The sequence below is a fragment of the Hippoglossus hippoglossus genome, chromosome 6, assembly GCF_009819705.1.
Source record: "Hippoglossus hippoglossus isolate fHipHip1 chromosome 6, fHipHip1.pri, whole genome shotgun sequence".
Lineage (NCBI taxonomy): Eukaryota > Metazoa > Chordata > Actinopteri > Pleuronectiformes > Pleuronectidae > Hippoglossus > Hippoglossus hippoglossus.
In genome coordinates this window covers 17,736,688-17,753,919 of record NC_047156.1, presented here as the reverse complement: position 1 = coordinate 17,753,919, position 17,232 = coordinate 17,736,688, and the positions used below count along the sequence as shown (strand labels likewise).

The window sequence follows — 17,232 nt, the reverse complement described above, 5'->3', positions numbered from 1 at the left end:
TACATCATTTTTAGGCTTGCGCACAGAAATTGGTGTCTGGTAACTGTTTACCGGAATATCTCAAAACTGAGAGACACTTTTATTATTTGAAATTAGCAACAGAAAAGGATTTGCCAAATAATAATTTTTCAAATAATGATTGGATTATTTTTTATAAGTAAATGAACAAACATTTACAATAGTTTCTTATTCATATTTGATAGTAAAAGTCAGCACACTAATTTATAAATAAATTATAATCGTAAGTGGTATTGGTTTACGAGATATAGCCCACTGCACTTGCACTGGCACGTGGACTGTTGTTTTACAGCTATGGTTGGATCTTTGAATATGTGTGTCTGTGTGTGTGGGTGTGTGTGTTAAGTAATCTAATGAAGAGACATGTACTTTTACAGTTTTAGTTTGGCAACAGAAAATTATTTGACAAATAATAATTTTTATATGACGTTTTGAATTTCTGTTTTCAAGTAAAAAATACTAAACATTCCCAATTTGTTTACATCTCAAATGTGACGTTTCGCTGCTACTCTTGGTCGTTTTGTCGTATGCGATAGTAAAACTGAATATCTTCACCTTGTTACTTTGGGCCTTAGGTAAATAATCAGCACATTAATCTATAAATAAATTATAAAGATAACTTAGCACTCAGCAAGCGGACAGCATCTCAGAATCACACTAACGGTTTCACGAATGTGTGCGTGAGAATACAGGAAGGAAAAAAAAGGGAGTGATGGGTTTTCTTCAGGCCTCTGAGGTGTGTAACAACTCGTAGGGAATGACAGAGGTAAGTGGGGCTCTCCTGGGACTGGGGATTAGTGTGGAACCCTTACCTTAGCCCTGTGAATCACTGCTAATGGCTTACGCGAGAGGGTAGTACAGAGGTAGACACATTTAGATTGAGACTTCCAGTTCTGTAACACTGCACACTGCAGCATATTTCTCCTGTTAGTGCGCCGCAGAAACGCCTAGGACAACTTAGTGCACAGTGGATGGTTTAAGTCCCCCCACCCCCCCCCCCAACCAAAATGAGCGTACACCAGCAGATCCTTAAAAATTTATTGAAGTTAATGTAAGATGAAATCATAAGTGATATAAGAAGAAAAAAAATAACCCTTGCATAGATCACAGACCATGCCTTTGTCATCATCAGACAACTGTACACATTGTAGCATAATCCTCAGTAAACACAACATGATGGATCAGATAACACAATCAGAGTTTGGTTTTCGTGTGCATGAAAAGAAGAAGAGTTCAACAGTCCCTTTGCAAGTTTTTCTCCAAAAAACGTCCCTACCAGTGATTTAAATGTGCGTTCTCGACAGAAAAAGACAAACTCAGCCATCGCACATTAAACACAGACCAGATCTTCTCACTTGAAGTCACCTTTGGCGAGAGAGGTACACAACAACAATCCCGACATTTGATCCCGTCCAGTGCCTCCTCAGCAGGCAGAGAGCAGTCCAGCATCACGACCTTCAGCAAACAAGAAATGCCTTAAAAAACCAATGTGGTACAGACAAGGGTGTGTGGCACAGGCCCTGTTTGGACATGACAGGCATGTTTCTCACAACACGGTATCACTACAGTCTAGACTGAGATAGGAATGGGGGGGCGAAATGTCACTGGAGCGAGCGCTTCAGTCGTAGAATAGAGATAGAGTTTGAGAAACTATAGCCCTTGATGTCCTCGCTCACATTCAGAGCCTAAGCGAGCACAAGCTGAACATCCGCACACGCTGGGCACGGCTCGGATGCCCAGCGTCGTCTTGGTGATGAGGTCGGTGCTAAGGTGCTTTTTAAGAAATCCTGCGGAGGACACGTTTCACGACACAACTCCTGAACAGGGCCTTTTACACAAAGCCTTGGTGCAGATGAAAGCAAGGGTTTCTTTTCTTTTTTTTGTTTTGAAATGATGCAACTGTTTTATAGTTGATCCACAGTTTGAAAAGCTCATGCAGTCTTCCGTCGACCATGCAGTTTTTTGTGATCAGTAGGTTCCTGTAGAGATACTTTAAAGCAGTAGGTTCAGCAAGAGACTGGAAACAATGGGAACATGGTGTTTGAATGAATTCTCTATTTTTTTTTATCTAGAAACCAAAAAGAAAAACCATTTGTATTTTTTAGTACACTTATAGTCCATATCATTTATTGTATAACAATTGATCATAATACAGTAGTTTCATTATCATGGCTTGCCAGTGGAACAAACTATCTTTGATATATTCCAGTGTATGGCATGTTCTTCCTAAATCAGTCATGTTACAGTGCCACCAAAAAAAAAAAAAAAAAGGAAAATAAAAACACACATTAAAGTTGTTTTTCATACATAATTGCAGTATATAGTGGTTACTGTTCTCTATCTTATTGTAGCTAAATTGCATTTTGTTCTCGTTTTTTCTCAGTTTAAATGAATGTCATTTTTTCTTAGATCTTCTCGCTTTTGTTTCTTTGCAGAAGCGTAACATCTGACAGTAACTTCAAAGAAATGAATATGTAAAAACAATTTAGGCACCTTCTCTGACGTTCACTCGTGCGGCCGATCAGTCCAGTGAACCGATAATAGATCCTCTCTAAGTGCATTATGGGCCGTTCCTTTGGGACTTCGTTACAAGGTTCGGCCTTTGTTCCTATAACTGCCAAAAAACGACTGGAGTCTGACTTGCGGGGTTCATGGGGACTGCCACTATTACAAAGCTTTTGTTTTGATTTTTTTTCCCGTGATTCTCCTAACAAAAAGTCGGCCTTCTACACTTTAACCCCGTTGACCTTACAAAAATCACAGAGCAGAGAGCAAGAGGTTGGTACATAAACAGCCCTGTTGTGAGTATCTGTCAAGTGATCACAGTTCCTCTGACATTCAAAATAGATTTGTTTTTCATTACATATATATTTATTTATTTTTTTTTACAAAAAAGCGTCTAAGAAACTGGTTATTCTGTTAATCTATTGCTGTTAAAGAATGCATGTTTCTTTTTTTGGGTAATTTAATGCATAGCACCATCCGTACATGCCCTCACAGCGGGAAAGCAACAGCGCTGCAAATGTGAGGGGTGTCATATCTATTTTCTTCACCTCATGTGAGCTGTGGCATGCAGGACATGTTACACATATCACCTACTTTCCAGCATCAGTCATCCGAGATGACCAAGGCCAACAATTTCCTGATAGCTGCATTTATGAGTCGACTATAATTATCTTGAATCACCCTATATATATGTATATCTATGCAGACACAGATATATATAGTATCAAATATATGGTATTGGGTGTTATTGGCGTCCTTCTGTATGAGAAACTCTACACAAGCTGAAGATCCCTGACACAGATGTGTCTTTTTTTGCTCCTGTGATAAGATACTGACATTGAGCAAGGCTCTTAAATTGTTACCTCGCCTGAGGCAGACACCCTTCAGCCGTACAGTACAAAGATCAGTTTCAAATGAAATTATAAACAGTTCCCTATACTAACCAACCACCAATAACAAAAACCGTCAGGAACAAGAATCACAGAGTCTCGTCGAAAACAATTAATGAAAGCTTCAGATAATATGTGATGGTGACAGGACAACGATGGTGGTCCTGCAGTAGCACCACAAAAGATAGCCATTGCACCAACAGAAACGACTATGACATTCAAGTAGCACTGCAGCAGAGCTTTGTTTTTCACAGGACCTTGTCAGGAGATTGCTAAATCTAAAACAAAAAGGGCGTATGGTACAAAATCTTACCGTCGTTAGAATGAATTTGTCTTAATACTGAGTGTAGATTGATGTACAGTAGCTGGAGATTTTCAAGTAGTTGTTACAATTTGTCCCCGTCTATATCTGCAGTCAGCCTGTTTGGGACAATGTGCTGAGAAACAACGCACTACGTGTGAGCAAGCACGGTGACAAGGAAAGAAAATCTAACTAGCAAAAAAAAAAAGACTTAGGCAACAGAACGAAATGACTGTGCAAAAAGTCGGGCTGCGCTTTGGATTGCACGATGACAGATTTAAAAACTACATCAAACTTCCATCTACTCTCTCTCCCACACGTGTTGAAACATAACACAGTGACTTTATACACCACTGTTTCAAAGAAAGCAACATATAAAACAGGCAACCTCGCTTAACTCTCTAATGATGAATGTTCTGATTGTGCGTAGCTTTAAGTGAACAAAAGGAGCAGGATTCGGGTACACTATTTGTCCTAAGTGCTTGTGTAAAAAGGCTATGCTTTGGGACTCTCACATTCAATATTGCATGACTGCTGTTTACACTTAAGGTTCCATTTTGCATTATGGTATAGGAAGCCCTGCATTGAAGCTTGCAGCTCTGCAGCAAGTTTGCAATGACCTCGCTGAGGTAGAGACCCTGAAAGGATGCATGGTGCACAAACAAAAAAAAAACAACAGACATGAATAAAAGATGCTGAAAACCGATGGATATTCCCTTTTGACTTGAATTGGTAAACATGCAGAGTACAATACATTGCTGCTTAAGGGCATAATTAAGTGCATGAAAACTGGGTTGTGCATGACAGCTATGGATCATCTATTTTTTACATTTTTGACCACAATCAGCTTCTAATTCCACCTTGCTTATCTGGCATCATTAACATCCTAACCAACAGTGTTTCCACACTTAAACAGAAGGTGAACCAGCTCCGCTCAACCTCACAAATACCATTGTACACAGAGGCACTTTCACTGGTCCTGTTGGTAAAAGGGATAAAGGCACTAGCAACTAATGTCAGAAGAATTCTCAATGATATGAAGTTGAATGTGGTGATGATCTTTTTTGAGTGGATTCCAAACAAAAATGCACTAAAATTTGAAATGGAGATGGAAGCATGACTAATAATTTTCTTCTTCGTAGAAGGTCCATGCACTGCACTATTGATGTAATACTGTAATTGGTGCTTATTTATGAATATATGCATTTTTGATAATATTTATTCCGTTTCTTTGTCTACTTTTAAAATTAGAAACTCTGCATCCTCAGGGTGGGTTCGGATATATTCGATCGCAATTCAGAAACATCCAGAATTTGATTTCCGTAGTTTCCCTGACAATAGGGCACTGCAGAGTGCCTGAATTGCAACAAGCTGTATACTCATGTCATGCATTAAATATACCAGGATACAAAAGTACCTTAGTCAATAGACCATAATGCAGGTTAATTTTTTCATGCTATGATCTCATTTTATGTACTGTTCCCTTAAGATTTAACATTCAGTTTCTATACTTCTAAATGAGTAGCATTTCAAATGAAAAACTCATCCAGTGCACTCGGTATGAAAACAGATGAGAAGGGGAGGTGGATGGAGGCAGGTATCCAAAAGAACATCCTTTCCATTACGTGAGATATGTCACATGCATGCCGATATCAAAATGGAAAGTCTCTAATCATGCTTGTGTGAAGCTCACTTTATCATTGTGCTGTGTTGCATCTAAAGGGCATGACATTGAATCACTTGGTGATATCACATTTACAGCCACTGCTGGAAAACAGCAGCATTGCGGATGTCCGTGAAGCGAGTAGATCACCATCTGTTTACATCCAAACAAGAAGAGATCAGTCTTCCTCCTATAAGGTGCTTTGCTGAATAGTAGATCCAGTGTAGGAAGAGAGGAGGGAGGAGGGCGTGTGTGAAGAGGAAAGGGGGGGTCACCTAACTTCTTGGCGCTTACCACTTGACTGCAGATGCTTGCATGTCTCTGCAGACGTTTCTGGTGCATTGTGCAACTTGCTGTAATGTTATCTGTACTCCATGCATAAGATTTTAATTGTCACGCTGTCGTCTGATAAGACAGTGTGTGTTCTGCATCCTCCAGGGAGCCGTTTATATGCGCAGTAATCGATGGTTTCTTTTTGATAAACCTATATAGTTGTAGGATCAGAGGAATTAATTATTCTAACTACCTGTCATACACTCTAACAGCTTTGTTTTTTCTGTTTCCTTTCTATTTAGCTGAGCATAGTTGTAGGCCTAATGCCATAGAGCGCTTTGAGGAGGTAAATGAAGCATTCCTAACTGATGGTCTACTCCACAGTCCAATAGATATCCCAAAGTTTCTAACTAGTGTCTAAACATCTGTAAGCAGCTTGCTTTTATTTACACAGTTTTGGTTGGCTATAGTGCAATTGCCAGTTCTGAGATTTGCCTCCCTAAAGTTGTCGATGCTATTGTTTATGTCTCCATCAATCTCCATGTACTCCGACTTGCTGACAGTGGATGAACTGCGGCGACTGGAATTGGTTTCGGAGGGGAGGTTGGGATTGCTGACATTGAGCAGCTGGGCCTGCTCTTCTCCTTCTGTCTCCCTGTGGTAGAAGTAGTTGAAGTTGGACACAATGACAGGCACTGGGAGTGCGATTGTCAACACTCCAGCGATGGCGCACAGAGATCCTACAATCTTGCCTCCTATAGTAACCGGGACCATGTCCCCATAGCCCACAGTTGTCATAGACACAACGGCCCACCAAAATGCATCTGGGATGCTGCCAAATTGGGTTCCCTCCTCCTCTGCCTCTGCAAAGAAGACAGCGCTTGAGAACAAGATGACTCCAATGAACAGAAAGAAGATCAGCAATCCCAGCTCTCGCATGCTGGCCTTGAGGGTCTGCCCCAAAATCTGAAGTCCTTTGGAGTGTCGTGACAGCTTGAAGATCCTGAACACCCTGACCAGACGGATCACCCTGAGTATGGCCAGAGAGGTTGCCTGCTCCCCCATCCCCTCGTTGTCGGGATCCTCAGCCAGCTCAGTGCCAAGTGTGATGAAGTAAGGGATGATAGCCACAATGTCGATCATGTTCATCATGTTCTTGAAGAAGGCCGGTTTACTTGGGCACGCCAGAAAACGTACTATCAACTCAAAGGAGAACCAGATTATGCAGAGTGTCTCAATGAGAAAGAAGGGGTCAGTAAGGATATTTGGCTTGATATAAATAGTAGTGTTCCCCACTATTCGAATTGTTACATCCTCTTTCAGCATTGGTAAAGTCTCTAAACAAAATATGACGATTGAAATCAGGATCACCATCACAGACACAATGGCGATCCCTCTGGCGGGGCCCGAGCTTTCTGGATGCTCAAAGAGGAGCCACATCTGACGCTGGAACTCCCTCTCAGGCAAAGGCCGCACTTCCTCCCTGATGAAACCTTCATCCTCACGAAACCTCTCCATCGCGTCCACTCCCAGCTCATAAAACTTGATTTCCTCTGAGAACATATCCAAAGGGACGTTCACTGGTCTTCTCAGCCGACCCCCTGACTGGTAGTAGTAGAGGATGGCATCAAAGCTGGGGCGGTTTCTGTCAAAGAAGTACTCATTTCTCAGAGGGTCAAAGTACCGCATCCGCTTTTTGGGGTTGCCTAGCAACGTTTCTGGAAACTGGGAGAGAGTTTTCAACTGTGTCTCAAACCGGAGACCCGCTATGTTGATCACCACCCTCTCGCAGCATTCGTGGTCATTATGGTCTGGGGGGTAGGTGTCCTGAGGGTGACCAGGGACAGCCGAGGTCTCGTCCATGTTATCTCCTGCTACAACGGTCATTTTTGTAGGAGGAGGAGGTGAAGACGAGGAAGAGGAGGAGGAGTTGTGTTGGGTTTTCGGTTAGTCTGACTGAGCAGGCATTCAGGTTCGGGGGGAAATTTTCCACTCCTCAGCTTCCCACACCCCTTAAATTGTTGGAGACGTCCCCAGGTACAAGGGGGTTGGTTGGCTGCTCTGCCTCAGTGCGGCTCCACTGCGGTTCTCGCTGACTTGACCATTGCTGCTCTCCAGTGCATCTGCTGCTGTTGTTACTGCTGCCTCTGTCACCCAGAGAGAGAGAGAGAGGGAGGGAGAGACAGAGGGAGAGGGAGGAAATAATGGGATGAAACTGCCAAGATATTTGCTGGCTCAGCATTTTCTGCAGTTTATTTATTTATCCGTTTACTTCTATCAGCCCACATTTAGTGCAACCACCCGATAGTGTATGTAAAATATATTATTCCGAGGATCAATTTGTCATATTTCTACAATATAGGTATTTACAATCTTTTAATTTGGGAGTTCACGAATGTTTTGATCTATATTGTATTTTACACATGATCTTTAAATTCCTTTACTTAATGGCTGTGGCATTCTCTGCTACATTCCTTTGACATTTCTGTATAGATTTTTACTTAAGTTTGTCATATGTGTTTGTGTTTTAAAGGAGCATAGCAGTGATTTATCCTATGCCACTCTCTCCAGTCTGACGCATAATATACTGACATTATAGCAACTGATGTTTCTATATGCGCAAAGCCTTTAGGCCTAATGCAGGGTAAAATACTCACATCTCATCTTAAGAAAGAGGGAGAACATTAGAATAGTAGTAAATCATCTTTACATTAACAGCGGCTGTCAATTCAAATAATCCATGATGGCTACATTGTGTAAGTCAGCAGTTCTCACCGTGGGTTGATCTTGGAAGGTCTTGAATGCGTCTCATCCTCGGGTAATATCATCCAACAGCAGGACACCAGTGGGTATCATGTGGCAACTTTACATTGCACCTTCCGAGGAGAAAAGCCTAGAGCCTCACTGTGGTCATCATCACCATCCCGTTTCCCGTCAAAGTGCCCTCATAGGTCTGAACGCCTTGTGAGAAATCAGGCAAGTCTATAATGAGGAAAGCCTGAGATGGAAATGCAGCGAGAAGAGAAGGGTTGCAAAGCTGCAGCAGCGTCCGTAAAGTTGCTCGCTTGGCGGCACGGTGGTGTGAGCAGCTTTACAGTAGAGGCTGTACCGCAGGAGAAAATCTTGCGCAGCAGTTCAGGGGGGGAGAGATACATTATGGGGCAACAAGCGAGCCCTTGACATTTCCAGACATCACTGCATCAGCAGAAATCTGCTGCCTCCTGCGAGTATGGACGCGATGACGAGCTGGAGTGTGTTTCTCGGAGAGCGGAATTTTACGCATCCCCCCCCCCAAAAAAAAAAAAACGGAGAGTGGAGAGACGAGTCAAGTGCAGCAGCAGCGAGGTCCAAATGTTTTCTCCAGAATGTCAAGCATGTTGTGATGTGCATTTTACATGCAAGTGCAAGGGAGGTGAGGGGAAAAGAGAGGAGGGGAGAGGAGAGGAGAGGAAAGGAGGAGAGGGGAGGGCAGCAGCAGGAGGAGGAGGAGGAGGAGTTGGAGGGTTTCGACGCAATGCAGACCGGCTCTACTAAAGCACGCCGACTCAACTTCTCCACACACACCACAAAAACAAGAGCGCCCGCGCAGTGCCAGCTCTGGCGCAATGGACCGCAAAGAGAGACAGGAGCTCTGAATCATACACTGGGCAGCATCTGAGACCATCTGCCAATCACAGACCAGTCTATTGTCGATCAGTAAGGGAAGAAATCATCACCTTGTCATCATATCACTCCTGAATGATCGTTGGATGTGTCAAGGACCGATGTGCGCTACAGTCATTCAGTATTTTTTATATACTAATGAGCAGTAAATCAAGGGGTAACAAGCCAAGTGCCTTTAGAGAACCTAACCAAGTGCAGTAAAATCCTAACCGTGCAATCATGTGCAATGTTATAATGTGCAATATAACTGAGCACACATACTCATATGTGTTATATACATGTCATACTATGAATTCCTTGTCTTCTTTGTATCTATTTATCAGACTATAATGTGTCTATACTTGTCTGTGAGTTGTGTTATACCATTTGTACCACTGGGATACTTAATTGTACACCATGCAACAACAATAAAGGCATTGCATTTTGTTTTTAATCGTCCACATTGTGTCCGCAGGTCAGCTTGTCAGTGCAGGTCTGTGCTCATGTCTGTGCTCACTTTATGATGCTGACTAAGTTATCACATCCTCTCAGCCATTAACCTGCTACATTTGGCCCCAGAAGACACATTTGGAACGATTGCAAGGAATGTTACAAATACTGATCTGTATGTTTTTGACTTCAAGCCGTGAAGCTATAGGAAATGAGTGAAAATAACATAACATAAATAACATAAATGGTGGTTTAGAATGTACTTTCTCCAAACAGGCCATGGATATAAACCACAACATTAGAACCTGTCACCTGTCTTAATGCTGTGAGTTGGAATTTAGTAGACTATCCTCTGCAGAGGCCGGATCACTTTCAGCACCACGGACAGCGCAGATGATTGGGTCACCTCAGGAAACCACAATTCAGTAAAACTCGAGAACATACGCACATTATAACAGTAAAAATAAAATCATGGTAGTGTTTGGTTTATCATGGCCTTACGACAGTGAGCTGAACTAACTCAGAACAAACGTTGTCTGACTTTCTAAAAAACACATTCCAGATCAAAATCAGGTGATCAGACCTCTGTCTTATTTGTTAAAATGTTCCTCCTCCATTCCTCACAATGACATTTTATTAACTTAATTGTTTTAGTGGCAAGACGACCTTGCCTCTGCCACCACCGAGCACCAACAGCGATATACATCAGTGTGTTGAACTAATCAATGTGCATGGACTTGAACTGACTTGCTGTTTCTCTGAGTCTTATCCATTTCATTGGGATCATGAAAAAATAACGAGGGGTATGTTCTCTGATCCATCATTTATTTATAAAAAGAATTAAGTTAAGTTCACATACATGTTTAAATTAGAAAAATAAATATTTTATTACATTTAAAATTCACAATGCATGTGCGTCATGCAGACATTGCACTATAATGCTTTTGTTGTATACAGCGAGCTGCAGTGTAAGCTGAATGATTGTAACAACACAGAAGCAGGTTGCGGCTCCAACTTTGCATTGTAAGCTGCATAAGAAAAGAGGAAGTTCAGAAGTTTTACAAAACAACATTATGTACACAAGGCCTTTTATACAGCTACAAAAAGAGCGTGGTCATTTTAAAAGCCTACACAAAAGAATGTCGTTTTTTTCTATGGCTGATACACAAAATGTCCACTGCGGCAGACTAAACTTTTCCCAAGGGTTTCCACTGTGAGGTCTCTGTAGGCTACATCACTGGCAATGCAAGAATAATCCATGAGAAAATGATCCAGTGTTTCGGAGGAGAGGAGAATGCCCCACTAGTATTTTAAGCGAACAACAAGCTTCACTTAATCGCCTCTTGCCTCCTGGAAGTAAGCAGAAAACAAAACTCACTATGTTGACATTGGGGGGTGAGAGAAAGCAGTCAGGTATCCGAGCTTAGATCACCATCACAGGCATCCGAATGCATACTTAGTCAAAGAGCATGGCCTCAGGAGGCTTAAGCCAGAATTCCGAGCAGGCAAGCTGCAACAGAGCAAAGATATTCCAGTTTATGTCTTAATTTTGCACTCTGAGCTTCCTGAGCTGTCTGCAGGGATGTGTTTCATCCACAGAGTGGCGCTCAGAGCTCATTTATTCTGACCACTGGCGGCACATTACAAGCTCCAAGAAAGAAAAAAAAAAAGGGCTGCAGATGACGTAGTATTTTTAGACATGTGAGACTTGTTATATTTAGAGGAAATCTATCATGTGATAACGAGATATGTGTATTTTTATTGTGGGTCATTGGTGTCTTCATTATGAAAAACAGACCATAAACCTGAACGCAGTATCCTGAGTGTTAGAGCCTCGTTTAAGGCAACAACCTGCAAGTTGAAGCAGAGGCAAACAACCTAATTTAAGAAGGTTTCTATCCGAAATCGAAGCGGTTTTACTAACTTTGACCGCACGATACTTAAGTGCAAATTAGGTTTTCATCGTTCCAATTATGCCAGGACGCCATGCTGCGTAATAGAAGAAGCTACTAGTGTTTATGTACAAGGACACACTGGGCACCGACACATCGGAGGCTTGAACGCAGCAGGACAAGAGAGTTGAACAAGTGCCAGTGTGCTCATGTACATGGCAGCAGCCACCTATCCACAGTGCACACGGCGCAACCCCGACACACAGTTAATGGAAATGTGTCTTAGTTCACCATGTGCTGCAGTGTGGAGCGTTGGATGCCTCGTGCGTCATTGGCACTTTTACGCACGCCTGGTCTGTCCTCTCCTACTCTTCTCAATGCTTTGGGATCATGTAGTTCATATTGACATTTCTTTATGGGTAAACAAATAAAAAAAACACCTGCCCCTGTCACGTATGGAGGCGTGTGATGGCTACATTTTACTGCTGCAGGCCCAATTTAAATAATCCATGTGTTTTATTGCGTGCCTCATGGGTTCCCACATGTTTTTATTTAAGGTTTCCCGAGTATAATATTTAAGTCCACAGCTTCCCTCTGCATGTTTCCACTAGTCGCTCCAATATGAGAAATATGTGAGAAGTGGAGGAATGATTTTCTCATACGGTGAATTAAGATAACGTGAATTCCTCATGAAGGTATTTGTAAAAACGAATTTCTGAGGCTCCACGTTTGGAGACCACTGTAGACAGCATGCGTAAAAGCACCAGGAGCATCCGTCGTGGAGAAGCATTAACTGCGTGTCTACTGGAAGACAAAAAAAAAACACATTTTCTTTATACAACTGTCAGTTTCCCCGTGTATGTCTCGAGTGGGTTTATCTTTGGATGTGTCGGAGGGTCCAGGTCGTCGCTCTCCTGAAAGGACTCAGTTTTGGAGAGCGACTGGATACTTTTGTTTGAATCACACTCAACAAATGAGGCCTGTTGCTGATGCCCACAGGTCACGTGCACGAACTGAACGTTTTCCTCCTCCTCCTTTTCTCTGTGGTAGAAATAATTGAAATTGGACACTATAACTGGGACCGGTAAAGCAATAGTGAGTACTCCAGCGATTGCGCACAAAGATCCAACGACTTTCCCCCAAATGGTGGAGGGACACATGTCTCCATAACCAACCGTGGTCATTGTCACCACAGCCCACCAGAACGCATCAGGTATACTTGTAAATTCAGATTCGGGGTCTTCTGCTTCTGCGAAATAAACAGAACTGGAGAATAAGACCACGCCGATGAGAAGGAAGAATATGAGCAGCCCCAGCTCCCTGAGGCTGGCGTGGAGCGTCTGGCCGAGGATCTGGAGGCCCTTGGAGTGCCGGGAGAGTTTAAAAATCCTGAAAACGCGGACCAGACGGATGACCCTTAGTATGGCCAGAGACGCAGCCTGCTGACTGCTGCCCTGATGCTCTGCGAGATCCAGGCCCAGGGTGATGAAGTACGGAGCTATGGCCACAACATCGATGAGGTTCATGAGGTTTTTAAAGAAAGCTGCTTTGCTGGGACACGAAAGGAACCTCATGGTGAATTCAAAAGAGAACCACACGATGCAAAGGGTCTCAATCACGAAAAACGGGTCTGTGAATGGGCTGGGCGCTTTACCTTGTGCGCTTCCATTCGCCGTGTTGCTGTTGTCCGGCTGCGGAGGGACGTCTCTGAACTCGGGTAGTGTCTCCAAGCAGAATATAACAATGGATATCAAAATAACCATAACTGACACGATGGCAATTATCCGTGCAGGTCCTGAACTCTCTGGATACTCGAAGAGGAGCCAGAACTGGCGCTGGTACTCGTTGTTGGGCAGCGTCTGGTCCTCCTCCCTCGCCAAGCCCTCGTCCTCTTTGAAAAGGTCCACGGCCTCATCCTCGAGTTCATAAAACTTGATTTCCTCCAGGAAAATGTCAACAGGCACGCTCACGGGCCTCCGCAGCCGCCCACCCGACTGGTAATAATAGAGGATGGCGTCAAAGCTCGGCCTGTTCCTGTCAAAGAAGTACTCGTTTCTCAGCGGGTCGAAGAAGCGCATCCTTTTGCGCGGGTCTCCCAGGAGCGTGGCCGGGAAGCGGGAGAGGGTCTTTAGCTGCGTCTCAAAGCGCAGACCTGAGATGTTGATGAACACCCTCTCGCTGCACTCCTGGTCCGCCGGCTCCAAGTCGGCAGCATCTTGCAACAAAGGAGTAACGACCACAGTCTCGTCGTGGTTCTCCTGGGACACCACAGTCATCTTTTTACCCCTCCGAGGGTAAACCCCTCACTCACCTCCTCGGTGTCTCCCTCTTGCCCTTTAGCCCGTGCGTCCTCCCGGCTCTCTTTCTCATGTAGCCGCCCCAGATTCAGGTCTTTTTTGCTCCACCGAGTCTGTCGATAATCCAAAGTCGTTGCTCCGTTGTTGATTTACACCGTCCTTTAGTCAGATTAGTGCCTCTGAACTGTCAACTTTCAATGGTGCAGACAGATCTCCACTTGCATAAGCAATACCGATGGCTGGAGATGGCTATCATATTCACACCATTTTAAACTCCAAAGCCCTCCCCAAGTTGGAAGACCAGATGACACTTGCTGCTGCTGCTGTCCCTCTCACACTCACTCACTTCGATGTAGCACTGCAGTGTTTTCCAAGTGAACATGTCGCCTTACAAGTGTATTATTTTAAAATCCAACTGCAAGTTATTAATACTTTAAATAAAATTCGCTTTTAATAAGTCCTCAATCCTTGTTTTGTTCAGAGAGAGTTCAAATATGTTTTCAGATCCAGAGTCTGCTCCGAAATGAAGAGTCTCACCCTGCAGGTCCCTCATTCATGAAATCATGGGGCTATTCCTGTCACAAGGGGAACCTCCAGGACGCAGCGTCTACTTTGGGTCACAGCCCACAGATTTAGAAACAGTACAAGAGAACATGATAAACATATATTATATAAGCATATATTTTGGTTCTTTTCCTAAGTATTAAATGCATCTTGAAATAAATACGATGAAATGACTTGAGTGTTCTGAGGCTCAGAGCAGCCTGTGACCAGGGTCCCTTCTGGACCTGGCCAGTGGAAACTGCTGGTTTGACTGACACTTGAGTAGCCAGAGAGGATAGTGTCTTCAGGAAGCCTCAGCCAAAATAACATTCACTGGTCATCGCACTTAAAGGGATCAATTGTACAACCTGGAACACATGGAGCCCCCATAAGACAAGTGACCTGGCCTTGGGGTCACAGAGGTGTAAAAAAAAAAAAACAGCTGCAGTTATTTCTAGTCTTATTAGTCCTTTTCAGACTCTGCTGCTAAGACAAATTTGAAAGTGTCAACTATTAGTCACATTAGAGTTTAATTATTTTTCTTCTCTTTAAGATTCAATGCTAAGATGTCTAAAAGATGTGGCCCCAGTGTGCAGGGTCAAGTTATATGTGCGCCGCAGCATTGTGGTCTTTTTATAGGTCAGTTTATTCCACCTTCATTGCCTTCATAAAGCTGTAGGCTGTCACTTACGTCAGTCACGTCAGTTGTAGACACAGGAGAACAACAATAATAGCACGAGGGTGCTAATCAGTGTTACTTAAACCAACTAGTACGGTTTGCGTTATTACACAGAAGAGGGTGATCATTGGCGAGTAGAAGCTGCCATCACTAACTTTCAGGGCAGAGAGAAGGTTTTTTTGCAATCAGGTTAAAAAGCACTGCTTCCCAAAGGAGCACATTTTTATGGTCCTTCCATCACTGAACAAAGGGTTGGATTCCAGAGTCAAATGTCAGTGTCAGGACACGGTGCCGCCTGCTGTTAATTTGTTAGCATATAGCGTTCAGCAAATGACTGTCTGGGTCAAGCCAAGGTGTCAGGCCTCGACTGTATCCAAGGAAACAAACAATAACAAACAAGCTGAGGAATGGACATGTGACTCGCATACATCAGTCAAAGTGAAAGAGAGGAATATAAGATGTCATGGTCTACAATGGCCTCCCTCTGTCACCTCTAGTTATTATATTATTATTATCTTAAATTCAGCAGTATTTCAATCCCATCTTTGTATTTACAACAGCATTACTTCAGCACAATATTCACGTCATCTCATTTGATCATTTGATAACAGAATTGCAATATTTACTACTTTGTATATTCTGCTGCCACGTGCACGTTTCCACCATCCATCCATTTCTCTTGACATGTTCAGTACATGCTCACTTAAACAGTGACCGCATGTACTGAGACGTAGCCTGGGAGACACATGCCATAAAAGCCTGCAGGGTGCATGAATGCTGACAGTGAGGAACCTCCCATCGTTATTAATGGCTCGACCTATGAATGCAGGAGACCCCCATGGTAACAAGACACTGTGCGTTCACTCACAGCGAGGAAAACATCTGCTTTCTCATCATTCTTCAGAACGAGAGAAAATCAGTGACTGACATTGATTTAATATCTGACTTAATCTTGGTTTAATCTTCAGAACTGTTTAATGTGTGATTAATGATGTTATTTTTATATTTTGAGATAATTGCGTTAACTTGATTACTCAGTTTTTACTTATGTAGTGTCTTTGAGTATTGTTAAAAGCTCTATCTACTCAAAATATATTATTATCATTATCATTATTATTGTTATTCGTTGCGATATTGTCACAATAAACACTCCCCTTAGTCAAGACGATCTCTGTCACAATAGCATGATGAAATCAATGATGTCAATAAAATAATTATTTATAACATATATAATTGTTCTAATAATAAACAGTTATCACAGTGCCTTGATATTCACATTTAATAATTAGTTATATTATGACAATTTAAAATCTAATAATAAACAATTATCCCAATGTTGTGACATTATTTGTTTAGAAGGAGACAATTTGTAACATTTTAAGATGAAAAACATTCATTGATTGTATGATTTGACTGGTTAATAACTCAAAATATTCATTTAAAAAAAATGTGTTTAAATATATTCTAATAATTCCAAATTCTAATAATGACCTTAATGTGATATTTTAAAACACAATAACTTTATTTCTTTAGAAGCAGCCAATATTTTTTTGACCCTTTTCATTAAGTGAACTTCATCCTCTCGAGCTCATCTTTGTCTAAATATAGACAGGATGAGGTTCCTTCCCAACCCATTACACCGTGAAGTAACCACACCACCAACTTGTGTCAGTGACTCCCTTTGGCTTTCACCTCCTCCAGATCCCCAGGCCAAGTATTTGCAAAGTGTGTGTGTGTGTGTGTGTGTTTGTGTGAGTGTGTGTATTACTGCAAGTGTGTATCAGGCATTGTTATTAGTGTAATTGGTGAATGAACACATGTGCATATCATGTTTGTGTGAGAGTGTGTTATCCATTGAGACAGTTTTTTTAAAGGTCAGCAACACTAGTCAACAGCTCCTTCAGATCACATCATTCTAGTGCCAACTACTCTGCTCGAAATGAAATAGGGGGTAACTGACCCAGTCTGAGGTGCACTCCGGTGATGACAGCGTCTCAGACACTGGAATGAGTCTATTGAGGTGAAGCTAAATCCGGCATGCCTCGGATTCAAGATGCTTCACATAAAGTTTCAAGATGA

General features: G+C 42.5%; 2 protein-coding genes across 2 annotated transcripts; both read right to left on the bottom strand.

Annotated features, from left to right (window-relative positions):
- Positions 1-1,042: 1,042 nt before the first annotated feature.
- On the bottom strand, positions 1,043-9,742 carry LOC117763464 (potassium voltage-gated channel subfamily A member 1-like). Its single transcript, XM_034588598.1, has 2 exons — positions 8,426-9,742; positions 1,043-7,797 (listed from the first exon to the last, which is right to left on the bottom strand). Exon 2 carries the CDS (start codon positions 7,535-7,537, stop codon positions 6,068-6,070), a length of 1,470 nt encoding a protein of 489 aa, XP_034444489.1. The 5' UTR covers positions 7,538-7,797; positions 8,426-9,742; the 3' UTR covers positions 1,043-6,067.
- A 2,289-nt stretch (positions 9,743-12,031) lies between these two features.
- On the bottom strand, positions 12,032-14,445 carry LOC117763585 (shaker-related potassium channel tsha2-like). Its single transcript, XM_034588816.1, has one exon. The coding sequence runs from the start codon at positions 13,908-13,910 to the stop codon at positions 12,468-12,470; it is 1,443 nt and encodes a 480-aa protein (XP_034444707.1). The 5' UTR covers positions 13,911-14,445; the 3' UTR covers positions 12,032-12,467.
- Positions 14,446-17,232: the final 2,787 nt, after the last annotated feature.